Source organism: Microcaecilia unicolor, chromosome 3, assembly GCF_901765095.1.
Source record: "Microcaecilia unicolor chromosome 3, aMicUni1.1, whole genome shotgun sequence".
Taxonomy (NCBI): domain Eukaryota; kingdom Metazoa; phylum Chordata; class Amphibia; order Gymnophiona; family Siphonopidae; genus Microcaecilia; species Microcaecilia unicolor.
The window spans coordinates 408,639,833-408,652,614 of NC_044033.1; the positions used below are offsets into that span (position 1 = coordinate 408,639,833).

Consider the following 12,782-nt stretch of genomic DNA (forward strand, 5'->3'; position numbering starts at 1 on the left):
TGTGTGCAAATACAACCACTGAAGCTGAAGCGGGGGTTCTTTTTTGAGAATTGTCACAGTATTATGAGGTCTTTTTCCTCCTTCATTTTTGCATAAATTGTGAGGGTTGACTGTATTATTCACTTGTGTGCTTTGAACTAATGTAACGTTTACCCAGTTAAAATACAGAAGATCACAACTTATCCGAAGCAGTCAGTATATCACCATAAGGCTTCCGTAGATCTTTCAAAGTCCCAACAGGGCCCCCTATTTTGCCAAATATAGTAGCTGCCTCAGGGGAAGTACCTCAACATTCCCCACAATCCAGAATTACAAGGTACTCACCAGTTGTAATGCTGATGTTCTGAATAGTGACGCCTGATGAATCTGCGATGGGGAGTTCTAGACCACTTAAGAAATTTCTGAAAAGCACCAAAAACTGTGGATCTGAGAAACTTATTTCCAAATCAGCAACATATTCCAGGGTGTTACTTGTCACTACAGAAACATAAATTAGGAGCATAAATATCTTAATTGTGCAAGAAAAATGGGCAGAAAAAGAATATCATCAAACACTTTTATGGCAGTGCTTCTCAACTCAGTCATAGGGGCACTCCCAGCCAGTCAGGTTTTCTGGAAATTCACAATGAATATGCATGAGATAGATTTACATACTGAGGAAGTAGTGCATGGTCTTCCAAAATACATTCGCATTGAGAGCGCCTATAGTAAATTTAAATCAGCGCTGAAATCTTACTTCACCTAGAGATATCCCCCTGATTAGTGGTCTGCCTGTTTTCCTTTATAGCCCGTGCATGTGTTGGTGGATGCATGCACAGAGATCAAGGCAAACCAATAGGAAGAGTCTCATAAGACATAGGGATCTGGGACATGTGCTCAGGAAAGCCTATATACTGCAAAATCTGTAAAGACATCTAAGTGGTTTACAATAAAATGGTGTTAAAAAGAAAAGAAACATAGGGCCCCTTTTACTAGGCCACGTAAGTGCCTATGCGTGTCCAACATCTGCCAAATTGAAGTTACCACCCGGTTACTGCATGGCCCTTGTGGTAATTTCAGTTTTGGTGCACGTCCGCTACGCGCGTCTGGAAAGTATTTTTATTTTCTGGCATGCATAGCGGACATGCACCAAGTGGCATCTGACGTGTGTAGGTCCTTACCGCCCAAATTCTTCACCATTAGGCCTATGGCTGGCTGTAAGATCTCAGACCCAAAATGGACACACTGCAATTTTGATTTTGCCGCACGTCCATTTCGGCAAAAAAAGGCCTTTTTTACAGGTACGCTGAAAAATTATTCTGTGCGCGCCCAAAACTCGCGTCTACATTACCAGAGGCCATTTTTCAGGTGCGCTACTCAGTGTGTTGCTGAATTCCTCCCAGCTTCTGTCTTGCAGGGAGAGACAGCTAGCTGAGAACAGACTCCCAGTTTGCAAGGCAAAAACTCTTGTCCAGCACATCTGAACTGTAAGTTATTTTTTCCTTGTTTGATTACTACGTTAAAGATTTTGGTTTAAGAGTTCTGAGTCTTCTCATAGTGATGTTCTATCTATACTCTGGTTTAGCTGCATGCCATTCATGCCAGGCATTGAAAGAACAGAACAGTAACTATATTCAGGATTCTATGCTCAGATGTAGAAAAGGTTAGGTAATAAAAAGAAAAAAAAAAGCAACTTCACAACTAGTATAAACATAGCAAAAAAAATGTTTCAGTTGGGGAGGGGGGGGGGGGAGAGCACTTATCAAGATGCAGTAAAAGGAGAGTTTTTACCGCACCTTGATTTACCAAGCGAATCACTAATCAGCAGTATCTGTACCACAGGTTGCTGACTGCTGTGGTAAAGAACTAATACTGTCTATGAGCCACCTCACATGCAGTGTTAGTTCATCAGCCTGGGAGCATCAGGCCACCAAGCCACTGCCCCATGCTCCTGGGTTACATCTTACAGCAACAAGCTGCAGTGCTTTTCCCCTGCTGAGTAGCACCCACAGCCCCCCAATCAGATCCCCCTTGAGTAGCACCCACACCCCTAATCAGAACATCCTAAGTAGAACTCACATCCCTGATCACTCATCTGATTCAAAGCCCCCGATCCAAAGACCCCTCCAATCGAAGTTCCCCCATGAGATTCCCACACCCCAAACAATCCCTGCTAACCCTGGGGGCCTAACAGCCTTATGTGATGGTCTAGTAGATTCTTGGGCAGGAGTGATAACTAGTTGCTTGTGCCCTTGCAAACCTCTGCACTCAAAATGGTGCCCCTAGTGGTACTATCATGATACTACCGCTAGGGCATCATGTTTCCATATAAGGGCAAGGGGTCTTTGGATTGGGTGGGGGGGGGGTGTTCTGGTGAGGGGTTTTGATTGGGTGGAGAGTGAAGGTACAACTTGGGGGCTTTGATCAAGGGGTATGGGTGCTACTGGGGGGTGGGGAACAGCATTGCAGCCCCTTTAAGAAGAGGCCAGGGAGCATCAAGCTAAACTTTGAGGCCCGAAGTTCTTGAGATGGTAAAATAACCCCATCTTTTAGTTGGGGCTATTTTTCCAGCTATAACAGAGCATGCAGCATTTACCGCAAGCCACATTATAGATTTTACCTAGTAATGTGCTGCTTTTCATACATTTGCATTTTTTTTTTGCATTTCATTACTATGTAGCTTGCAGTGATTTAGTTATTGCTGCATTACAGTAAATTAAGTCACATCAGTGTCCTTTAACATGTGTTAAGGGGCAAGTAACATTATGTAGAGCCCTAGTGCAGCTTGATAACTTCCCCTTCAGACTTCTGCATTGCATTGTAGCATGATATGAGTGTAATTGTCAGAGTTATTGATTTTGCTGGATCACATACAAATGTATATGTAAAATATATACAGATGCAAAGACTTTACGTTCCCCTTCCTCCTGGAAACTACTGATAAAAAAACTAGCTGGGTGGATACCTAAGCCCATCAACACATCTCCAAAGAACAAAACTCTGAAGATGGACAGCAATCACAGAGACTGGAGTTAACCAAAGACAGTGAAACTCCACCTATTCTCAGACAATGACTCAGACTGAAAAGCCCATCCTTTTCCCTCGCGGCACCTTATGCCTGGAATGGACTTCCTGAGCCTGTGCGCCTAGCTCCATCTCTACCTGTTTTCAAATCTATGCTGAAAATCCACCTTTTCACCACTGCTTTTGGCTCCTACCACTACTCAATTCCCCTATCCTTGTTCCTTCTCACCCAGTACTTTCCTCGCCCTTAATTGTCTTGTCTGTCTGTATTTTTAGATTGTAAGCTCCATCGAGCAGGGACTGTCTCTCTGTGTCAGGTGTTCAGTGCTGCATGCGTCTGGTAGCGCTATACAAATGTTAATAATAATAATAATACTGAGTACCGGCACCTTTTCCATTGTCTGCTAAAATTGGCCCATGGTCCCCAAGTTTGAATGAAACAGCTCAGGCTCTACACACCAATTCTGCCTTGTCATAGATTTTGTGACTGGTTGCAGGGGGCCTGGCTATTGTGGGATGGGTCCCTCAGTGATCACCCCACCCCTGAAGGGTGGCCTGGAATTTGAGTACCTGCACCTTTTTACTAGAAAAAACACACTGACCATGAATGAGTAAAAAGCAAAATAACATTGTATAATAGTTATTATTTTTATGGATAAAAGTCCTCAAACAGTCATATTTATTTAATTTCTCTCACACAACAAACCTTAGTACTTTCTCAAAATTGCTTGCTGTTGTGCTTATTTCAAGACTGCATTAATTTCTTCCAGCATGAAGTCATAGAAATAATACAAATCGGCATTCATGGGGGAGATAGAGCCAGATTGTTATTACAACATGAACAAAAATGGATCCATTGCTTCAATTCTTTGGAACCTGTGGGGCTTAATAATTGCATTGAACGGAGAGCATTCATTTAGGATTGGCAACAATGAAAAAGTGTTCATTGCTAAGTGTCTGCCTTAATTTAAGTGCTGAATGAAGGAATTTGAGCGCCAATCATTGCTGGCTTCTTGCAGTAACCTCATGCGATTGGTTGAAACAAATATTGTCGTTTTTGTTAAAAGTCGGGTGCCATTTTGACTACACAAAAAATGTTCAAGCATAACCCCTGAAGAAGCCTTTAGGTGAAATGGCTGGGCCACCGTCAGGAATAAGATAAGTGCTCAAACATCTTTTTGAAGCTACTGCAGAAATATTGAGCACATGAAAAGTGCTGTGTGTGCAGTTAAAATACACAGAATGATTTTTATGATGAAAGTGCAGTATTTGAAAAATGCTGAAATATTTATTTATTTGTTACATTTGTATCCCACATTTTCCCACCTATTTACAGGCTCAATGTGGCTTACAATAGTACTGTAGAGGTGTTCGCCAATTCCGGTATAAACAGTTACACAGTGATGCTATGGTAGAATAGGGTTCATGTGGAACAAACAAACATATTAGGGAATCATATAGAGGAAGAGTTACGTTATGTCCATTATATTCTTTGGTTTCGTCGTGTATCTGGGTTCAGGTATTTAAGTAGGGTCAGTAGGGTATGCCTTTTTGAACAGGTAAGTTTTTAGTGATTTACGGAAGTTTAGGTGGTTATATGTTGTTTTCACGGCTTTTGGTAGTGCGTTCCAAAGTTGTATGCATATATAGGAAAAGCTGGATGCATAAGTTGATTTGTATTTGAGTCCTTTGCAGCTTGGGTAGTGGAGGTTTAGATATGTTCATGTTGATCCGGTTGTATTTCTGATTGGTAGGTTAATGACGTCTGTCATGTATGCCGGGGCCTCGCTGTAGATAATCTTATGAACCAGGGTGCAGATTTTGAAAGCAATACATCAGTGGTGTTCCTGGTGGGGGGGGGGGCGGTAGGTGCAGTCCGCCCTGGGTGCACGCCGCTGGGGGGGGGGGGGGGTGCCGTGCGTGCCTGTCTTCCGTTGTTCCATGCTTCTTCTCTGCCCCGGAACAGGTTACTTCCTGTTCCGGGGCAGAGAAGAAGCATGGAACAACGGAGGACAGGCGCGCATGGCACCCCCCCAGCGGCGTGCACCCAGGGGGGGTTCCTTCGTGGGGGGTGTTTTTTCACCGGGGGGGGGGGGTCCACGCTGCATCCGGGTGGGTGGCGCTGCACCCGGGGGCAGGGCGCATCGGCGATCCGCCCCGGGTGTCAGCCCCCCCTAGGAACGCCACTGCAATACATTCTTTGATTGGGAGCCAGTGCAAATGTTCACAGAGGGGCTTGGCACTTTCGAATCGCGTTTTTCCAAATATAAGCCTGGCTGCCATGTTTTGAGCGGTTTGACGTTTCTTTATGAGATGTTCTTTGCATCCCGCATAAATTCTATTGCAGTAATCTAGGGGGCTTAGTACCATTGATTGTATCAGGTTCTGGAATGTTTCTCTTGGGAAGAATGGTTTCATGCGTTTGAGTTTCCACATTGAGTGGAACATTTTCATAGTTGTGGATTTCACTTGGCTCTCTACTCTTAGTTTGCGGTCGATTGTAACGCCGAGGAGTTTCAGGCTGTCTGAGATGGGGAGGGTGTAGTCTGGGGTGTTTATATTTATGGGTTGTTCACATTGTATTGGGATGAGAGGATGAGACAGTGTGTTTTTTCTGTATTGAGTTTTAGTTGAAATGCATTTGCCCATGAGTCCATGATGTTCAAGCCGAGCTTAATTTTGTTGGTGATTTCTGTCGGATCGTGTTTGTAAGGAATGTATATTGTGACATTGTCTGCATAGATGAAAGGGTTAAGACCTTGGTCGGATAAGGACTTGGCTAGTGAGGTCATCATTAGGTTGAAGAGGATCGGTGATAGTGGTGATCCTTGAGGTACTCCGCAGTCCTCTTTCCACGGTGATGATATGTTTGAGTTTGATTTCACTTGATATGTTCTACTGGTTAGGAAACCCTTGATCCAACTGAGTATTTTTCCTCTGACCCCGAAGTAGTCTAGGAGTCTTAGTAGTTTATTATGGTTTACCATGTCGAATGCACTGGACATGTCGAATTGGAGAAGAAGTATGCTTTTTCCTGTTGCTATTTCTTGCTTGAATTTTGCTAAGAGACTAATTAGTACTGTTTCAGTGCTATGAAGGGGGCGAAATCCTGATTGTGATTCATGTAATATTGAGAATTTGTTTAGATAATCAGTAAGTTGCTTGGTTACCATACTTTCCATCAATTTGATTACCAGTGGGATTGATGCTACTGGTTGGTAGTTGGTGATTTTGTTTGTATTTTATTGTAATGAATCAATAAAGAACAAGAAAAATGACAATATATGAGGTTTCTGATCAATGATGAAACCTTCCACCCCAGTGAAAGACATTGAAAGAATAAGTGTTTGGGTATTTGAGGTCTTTTCCTCATTTTTTATTCATATACGAGTCATATGTATGAGTATAGCTGCGTTTTTCTATTGTGATTATTTATTTATTTATTTTAATTCCACTGAGTCTCCAATTTTGGTTTAATAATTTTGTATATAATTTATGTACCTGCTTATACCACCTTGAGTTTAGATTTGGAAAATACAAGAAAGTAAACCTCAAATCCAAATAATGGGCAGTACTGAAACTGCAAAAATAAAATGCTCTGAAAATGTTGATTTACCTGCACGTTTCTGTCTTGAGAGATTTGTGCTGCTCACTTTTTCAGTACTTATCTAAAAGAGAAAAAATATCAAAACAGACATTTTGAGGTTCATATTTTAAAAAGCTGCAACGCGAGAAAGTAATTTGAATAACCTCAGAACAATTGTAAATCTGACCAGAGTTACCTGTGTAAATGTACCCGGTCAGGTCTGAATACTAGTGCTAGGTGGCAAAATGTAATCATGACTTGGGCATGCCTCCACTATTGCCTTTTTTATCTGTACAAGTTTCGTGTGGGCAACAATTTGCCCACATAAAATGTGATGAGCAGACAAAGGGCCCTGTTTACTAAGGTGTGTTAGCATTTTTAAAGTGCCTATAATTACTGCATTTGCTAACCGTGTAGGCACCTATAGGGATATTGTAGGCGCGTAAATGGTTAACATGCGTACATGGTTAATGCACATTAAAAATGCTAACGCACCTATAACGCGGCTTAGCAAACAGGGCCCGTGTAGAACAGGTTGGGTTTATCGTGACAAACCTTTTAAATATCAACTATTTAAATGTTTCAAACTGGCCCACCTCCATAACTAGCCCTCAGACCCACTACTTCTGCTCACTTGGTGCTCTCTAGGCCTAACTGTTTCCAGCCCACACTACCACTGCCTCACTCCCTGGTTGCCTCACCTATACCCTCCTCCCCAAGTCCAGCGTCTCTCTCTCCATCTGTGGTCTTTCGACTTTTACCACCAGCGATCACTGCAGCAATTTACAAATGCTACCTCTAGCCAACCCCAGAGCCTTCTCTCTTCCACATCTGACACTATGCTGGAAATAGAAAGTTGAATTGGGACAGGATGGAGCAAGGGAAAGGATCTGAAGTCTGCTAGAGGTAGCATTTGAAATTGCTTCCCTTGCCATGATCATTGGAGGTAATGGCAAATTGATGGGCTGCAGAGAGGGGGAGGAGGGAAGTCTCGCAAGGCCGCCACTTGAAGTCTCAGCAGTCATAAGTACATAAGTACATAAGTAGTGCCATACTGGGAAAGACCAAAGGTCCATCTAGCCCAGCATCCTGTCACCGACAGTGGCCAATCCAGGTCAAGGGCACCTGGCACGCTCCCCAAACGTAAAAACATTCCAGACAAGTTATACCTAAAAATGTGGAATTTTTCCAAGTCCATTTAATAGCGGTCTATGGACTTGTCCTTTAGGAATCTATCTAACCCCTTTTTAAACTCCGTCAAGCTAACTGCCCGTACCACGTTCTCCGGCAACGAATTCCAGAGTCTAATTACACGTTGGGTGAAGAAAAATTTTCTCCGATTCGTTTTAAATTTACCACACTGTAGCTTCAACTCATGCCCTCTAGTCCTAGTATTTTTGGATAGCGTGAACAGTCGCTTCACATCCACCCGATCCATTCCACTCATTATTTTATACACTTCTATCATATCTCCCCTCAGCCGTCTCTTCTCCAAGCTGAAAAGCCCTAGCCTTCTCAGCCTCTCTTCATAGGAAAGTCGTCCCATCCCCACTATCATTTTCGTCGCCCTTCGCTGTACCTTTTCCAATTCTACTATATCTTTTTTGAGATACGGAGACCAGTACTGAACACAATACTCCAGGTGCGGTCGCACCATGGAGCGATACAACGGCATTATAACATCCGCACACCTGGACTCCATACCCTTCCTAATAACACCCAACATTCTATTCGCTTTCCTAGCCGCAGCAGCACACTGAGCAGAAGGTTTCAGTGTATCATCGACGACGACACCCATGACTTGGGCAGAAGCGACAGTAGTGAGAGGATCAGCAGCAGCGGGCAGGAAAGAGTGGGGATCTTTCCTGCCACGAAAAGGCCACTAGACCACCAGGGTGTATTGAGGTACATTTGGGCAGGGCACCCTGAGGCTCGGAGGAGGGAATGCAAAGCTCAACTCACCTACACTTCCATGGGAACCCACTATCCCTGTTCTCGTTCAGCTCTCTAGACCAGATATCATACATGCTTCTTCCTTTGAGCTTAGATATAGGTTTCTTCACTATGACTTTGTACCAATAGGACACTTAATGCCCCATACTATAGATTTGAATAGCCAGGTCACAAATACTAGAAGAGTCCTGAAGCTGCTCAAGTGACTTAGACCAGTTATGAATCATGTGACACAGCTGCGTCCATCTAAAACAGTGATTAAAGGGCAGTCAAAATTTATTTTTCAATTGTGTATGTGAGAGAAGTGTAGAATGATCTAAGAGGTCTCCCACTGTATATATATTTCTGTCCATCCAAGAAGACCCAAAATACAAAAAATGGTCTCTCTCTCTCAACAAAATGTAAGTAAAAAAATTATTCAAATGTTTATTGTACAATTGTTCTTTAAAATCATTCAGTCCCAGATACAAAATACAAAAAAGACTGAAATGGCATACTGGTATTCGATAAATTCCATCCACCAAAAAGGATAATTCCAAAGCAAACTGAACTCAGTCTTCATAACCAACTTTAAGTCAGCTATAGGCTTTAAAGTGCTTTCAGTCACAAATTTGTGTTGCTCCTAAAGTGAACACTCCCTTGGCTGACAGGACCCTACTACTACTACTACTAATCATTTCTGTAGTGCTACTAGACATATGCAGCACTGTACACATTATATACAGGTACTTTTCTCTGTCGCTAGGGGGCTCACAATTTAAGTTTTTTTTGTACCTGGGGCAATGCAGGGTTAAGGGGACCTTTTACTAAGCTGCGTAGGCACCTATGCGTGACCAACGCGCGCCAAATTGGAGTTACTGCCCGGTTACCACGTGGCCCTTGCGGTAATTTCAATTTTGGTGCGCTTCCGCAAAATATTTTTAAATTTCTGGCGTGTTTTAGCTACACGCGTCAAGTGGCATTTGACACACATAGGTTATTACCACCCGGTTACAGTGTGAGACCTTACTGCTAAGTCAATGGCTGGTGGTAAGGGCTGAGACCCAAAATGGGCACACAGCAATTTTCATTTTGCCGCATGTCCATTTTTGTCAAAAATTTTAAAAAGCCATTTTTTGTAGGTGTGCTGAAAAATAATTCTGCGCTTGCCCAAAACACACATCTACACTACCACAGGCCATTTTTCAGCGCACCTTAGTAAAAGGACCCCTACATGACTTGCCCAAGGTAACAAGGAGCTGCAGTGGGAATTGAACTCAGGTTACCAGGGCTAAAGCCTGCTGAACTAACCATTAGGCTACTCTTCCACTCTGTTCTGCCTTTCATTCAGGCTTCATCAGGGTCAAGGAGGGAAAAAACAGCATAATGCTACAATAAATAGAAAAAAGAGGGCTGAAATGAAGGCCAAGAATAAACATTAAAAATTTATCAAAATAACTATCTGAAAAGTATACTTACAAATACTGCAAGTGGCTGTGATTAAGACTCATCATTCAAAAAATGGCACTTCTAAGACGCTGAGACATGCACTTTAAAGCTCAGCACTGAATTACAATAATTTTATCAACAATACTATCTTGCTCAACAATACAGACCCAACACTAACGCATATATAATTATACAATTATACAGAAACCCCTACAGCTTCAACTGGTTCATAAGAAATGCAGCTCACAAATTGACATAGTACTCATCATAAAGAAAAACGTTCACCAGACCACAGTCCAATTTATTTCATGATTTAATCCATTAGGTTCCAAGGCATGTTGATCCATTTCACCTCTCTTAACTGTAACCTTCCAAATCTATTACCTCCCTCAACCAAACTGGTTCATGATTGATAGAAAAACATTTCAGATGTGAAAATTTATGTTGAAATTCTCTACAATGTTCAACCAATGGGGTAGGATTTCTTGCTGTTTTTATATTGGATTTGTGTTCCAACATTCTATTCTTCAGACTTCTACTGGTCATGCCCACGTAAATCTTGATATATGGACACGAAACCACATATGCAACATAATCTGTTTGACAGGTAACAAAGTGTTGTAAATGTATTTTTTACCATCAAAAGGATTAACAAACTCCTTCATGCGTTAGTGTTGGGTCTGTATTGTTGAACAATTTTGTATCTGGGACTGAATGATTTTTAAGAACAATTGTACAATAAATATGTTAATAATTTTTTTACTTACATTTTGTTGAGCGAGACCATTTTTTGTATTTTAAGTGTTCACTTTTTGGTATTCTCCTACTTCTTCCTTTTTGATTTATATTTCCATCCAAGAAGACCAACATAGGCAGTTCCCATCAATACAAAAATGGCAGTTTAGAGTAACATTTTAAGCGCTGAGTGGATGACATTATACAGTTCAGCCAAATATGTATCGGTAAATGGGTTGCCAACTAGATCACGCTCCAGAAGAAACCATGAAGACATGTCTTTTTGTGAAGTCTCTAAAATCCATGCCATGCCCTGTCACAAAACATATACTCAATGGTAATTGTAGAAATGTGGCATATTGATTCCACCCAACTCCTTAGGGAGTAGCAATTTACGTAACACTATTCTAGATTGCTTCCCTTATTAAATAAAGCATGAAATTAATCTATTAATCGACTTATACACTGTAGAAGAGAAAAACACAGGTATCATGCTTAAGTAGCATGTCACCACTGGAACTATGAACATTTTAACAGTTTCTATATGATCCCACCAAGAGAGCTATTTAGGAGCCCAGGCAGAGATCTTTTACTTTAGATAGCAGTGCAGCAGAGTTGGCCTCCAAGGTATCTTGCAAGTTTGAGCAACGCTGCACCCCCAGATATTTAATGACACTCAACTGACATGTGAATGGGTAGGATTCCATCAGATTCTCAGTACAATAAACATTTTAGTGGGAGTAGGTCCAATTTCATCCAGTTGATTTTATACCCAGAAAATACTTCAAATGGGTTGATGAGCGACAGCAGAGTTGGATTAGATTTTTCAGGTTTGGTAAGTACAACACATTATCGGCGTATGCAGACGTTTTATATTCTCGCTCACCCACAGGAATACCCACAATATCAACATGCTGTCTGATAGCTAGCAGCAATGGCTCCAGAGCAAGATCAAGCAACAAAGGCAATAACAGGCTCCCTTGTCTAGTGCCTCCTTGCAAGTGAAATGGTTCAGACAATACATTATTAATGTATAATCTTGCCCTGGGGTCATGGTAAAGATCCCTAACTATATTACAGTAGTGTGGCACTATTCCAAACCACTCAAGTACATAGAGCATGTACTTTGACTCCACATGATTGAATACCTTCTCAGCATCCAAGGATACTGAGAAGGCAGGTTTGTCCATGTTATTGGCTATCTGCATTATTTGTAGACGTGGAGAGGCATTTTCGATATGACGTCCAAGTCCGACTTTGAACGTTTTACAAAAAACGTCTAAAATCTGAATAGAAAAGAAGGTCATTTTCAAAAAAGAAAATGTCTATCTTTTGTTTTTGAAAATAGAAGGTTTTATGATTTGGACGTTTTATTTTTTTGGTCCATTTTCGAAAAAAAAAAAGTCCAAGTTCAAAACGCACAAAATCAAGCCGTTGGGATGTAGGAGGAACCAGAATTTTTAGTACACTGGTTCCCCCTGACATCCCAGGAAAGCAATAGGGCACCCTAGGGGGCACTGCAGTGGACTTCATAAAATGCTCCCAGGTACACATCTGACCATTGCTCCCTTACCTTGTCTGCTGAGCCCCCCAAAACCCACCCAAAACCCACTACCCCCAATTGTACACCACTACCATAGCCCTTACAGGTGAAGGATACTGTGGGTTTCTGGTGAGTTTTGGAGGGCTCACAGTTTCCTCCACAAGTGTAAGAGGTAGGGGGAGGTAGAAGCTTGAGTCCACCTGTCCCGCCACTAGACTACTCCAGGGACCTTCATGCTGTTTTGACGGACCTGAGTATAACATCTGAGGCTGGCAAGTAATGTTTTTCTTCACATTTTCTTTTGGGGGGGGGGGTAGGAGGATGTTAGTGACCACTGGGAGAATAAGGGGAGGTCATCCCTAATTCCCTCCAGTGGTCACCTGGCTATTTAGGGCACCTTTTTGTGTCTTATTCATTATAAAAACAGGTCTAGCTCAAAACGTCTTAGTTTTAGTCCTGGGTGTTTTTGTTTTCTTCCATTATGGCTGAAAAACGTCTAAGTCTCAGGAACGCCCAAGTCCCGCCCTGAACATG

The 12,782-nt window shown here is 42.0% G+C and overlaps 1 protein-coding gene across 1 annotated transcript in view; it reads right to left on the reverse strand.

The window, feature by feature from the left end:
- Positions 1-12,782, reverse strand: part of ADGRF5 (adhesion G protein-coupled receptor F5) — a 180,512-nt gene that overhangs the window by 146,555 nt on the left and 21,175 nt on the right. Inside the window, exons 4-5 of the mRNA XM_030195136.1 lie at positions 6,620-6,671; positions 325-477 (exon numbers count right to left, since the gene is read on the reverse strand). Coding sequence (XP_030050996.1) covers positions 325-477; positions 6,620-6,671 — 205 coding nt within the window. The remainder of the gene's footprint in view (positions 1-324; positions 478-6,619; positions 6,672-12,782) is intronic.